The sequence below is a fragment of the Aplysia californica genome, unplaced genomic scaffold (genome assembly GCF_000002075.1).
Source record: "Aplysia californica isolate F4 #8 unplaced genomic scaffold, AplCal3.0 scaffold01344, whole genome shotgun sequence".
NCBI lineage: Eukaryota > Metazoa > Mollusca > Gastropoda > Aplysiida > Aplysiidae > Aplysia > Aplysia californica.
This window is the reverse complement of record NW_004798614.1, coordinates 66058-67613: the sequence shown is the minus strand read 5'-3', so window position 1 is coordinate 67613 and position 1556 is coordinate 66058. Positions and strand designations below refer to the sequence as shown.

Genomic DNA, 1556 nt, shown 5'->3' with positions numbered 1-1556 from the left:
CCTCCTTCCCCTTCTCTCCCTAAAAAATTATTTCTGGGCTTAGAAGATCTGAACAGCCTTCCGAAAAACAAAAACCAAACTGACATGTCCGGCGGCGGCAAAGTCCTCCCCAAACACGTTCCTGACGCCTGTCCCCGCCACTTGGAAGTGACCCACGCCCTTCCAGATGTAGTTGGCTTTGCACGGGTGGGGGACAGCGTTACCGTTTGGGATCTTCAGCTGGTAGTGCCGGTATGACGTCACACACAGAAGGAGTGACGTCAGCGTGGTGATTCTGAGAATAGAAAGTGGATTTCGATCATCCTCGCTATCGCAAGTAATCCACTTTAAAGTCCAAATTTTGAGAATTTTCGATTTTTACACCCTCCCAAAGCTCTATCAAAGATGCACTTTTTGACGACATCAACTAAATGCAGTTTAATGCTATGTTCAAGGCTTACGGTTTTCTTGCTTTTCTTGATTCCGGTTATGTAGTTTTGATGGAAGGTGGGGGTGACCCAGAAAGGCCCTAGTGACTGTCAAAATTTTCCAAATCAGCCACCCATTGTCGTGGAGAAGATTGGTTGCCTTAGACAGTTGGGCGTTTCATACAGTGTCATTACACTAATATTATGAAAAGAAAATAAACGCAAAGGGAGGTAGAGGGGTGGTGGGGAGTGATTGTTTGTACAGGTGATTGTCTTGGACCGGTGGCCGGTAAAGCAGGTTCACTCTTGGCTACATATTATATGTATGCAGGTGGGTGCTTAGTACGAAATGTTTAGTCAATCTTATAGGTGGTGAAAGAGGGCACTGGCTTTAGTAAGGTTGTGTGGACCGATAGCATCAAGACATGGACTAGACATGGGGTGCCTGCAGAAGTTCAAGACTTAGTGGGAGGAGCAGAAGGCTATGGAATCAACCTTTGCTTGGAACCGTCAGCATCTACACACTTTGACATGTGCTTCTTCGGGGGACGGAGCGCTTATGGGGATGCCCCTTGTGCAGTGATGTCGGTCCTTCACACAAGTAAATAAGTAAGGACTGGACTGGCCTAGATGTGACAGGGTTGTAAAACGGCAGATAACGACCGTAAATGGTGTCGGGCCATTGCACGTCAACCTCTGGGCCAGAGATGACATCTCCAGATATCCGGGAATAGTAAGGGTGACAGCATTGCTAAAATTAATACCTCCTTTTTTCGACACTTATAGGATTTAATTTTGTTGCAAGTAATAATAATAATAATAATAATAATAATAATAATAATAATGATAATAATAATAATAATAATAATAATTGCATTTATATAGCGCATATCCATGCTCAAGAGCTTGCTCTATGCGCTTTACAACTATTACAAGTGCCGTAAAACGCTTGTTGAAATTGAAATACCTCATTTGGGATTGCCTTATTTGTTTTCGACGCAGTTTACTAAACTACCTGTGTGAGAGAAACAGGACACAACCCAACAGCTCGGGTTTCGCGGAACTCTGAATGGCCGCACACTTGAGTTAGTGTCATGAATAAAATGTATGTTGGGGAGAGAGAGAGAGAGAGAGAGAGAGAGAGAGAGA

At 43.9% G+C, this 1556-nt stretch overlaps 1 protein-coding gene across 1 annotated transcript in view; it reads right to left on the bottom strand.

The window, feature by feature from the left end:
- Positions 1-1556, bottom strand: part of LOC101845061 — a gene marked incomplete in the record, with an annotated part of 22714 nt that overhangs the window by 18486 nt on the left and 2672 nt on the right. Inside the window, 1 exon segment of the mRNA XM_005112636.3 lies at positions 85-274. Coding sequence (XP_005112693.2) covers positions 85-274 — 190 coding nt within the window.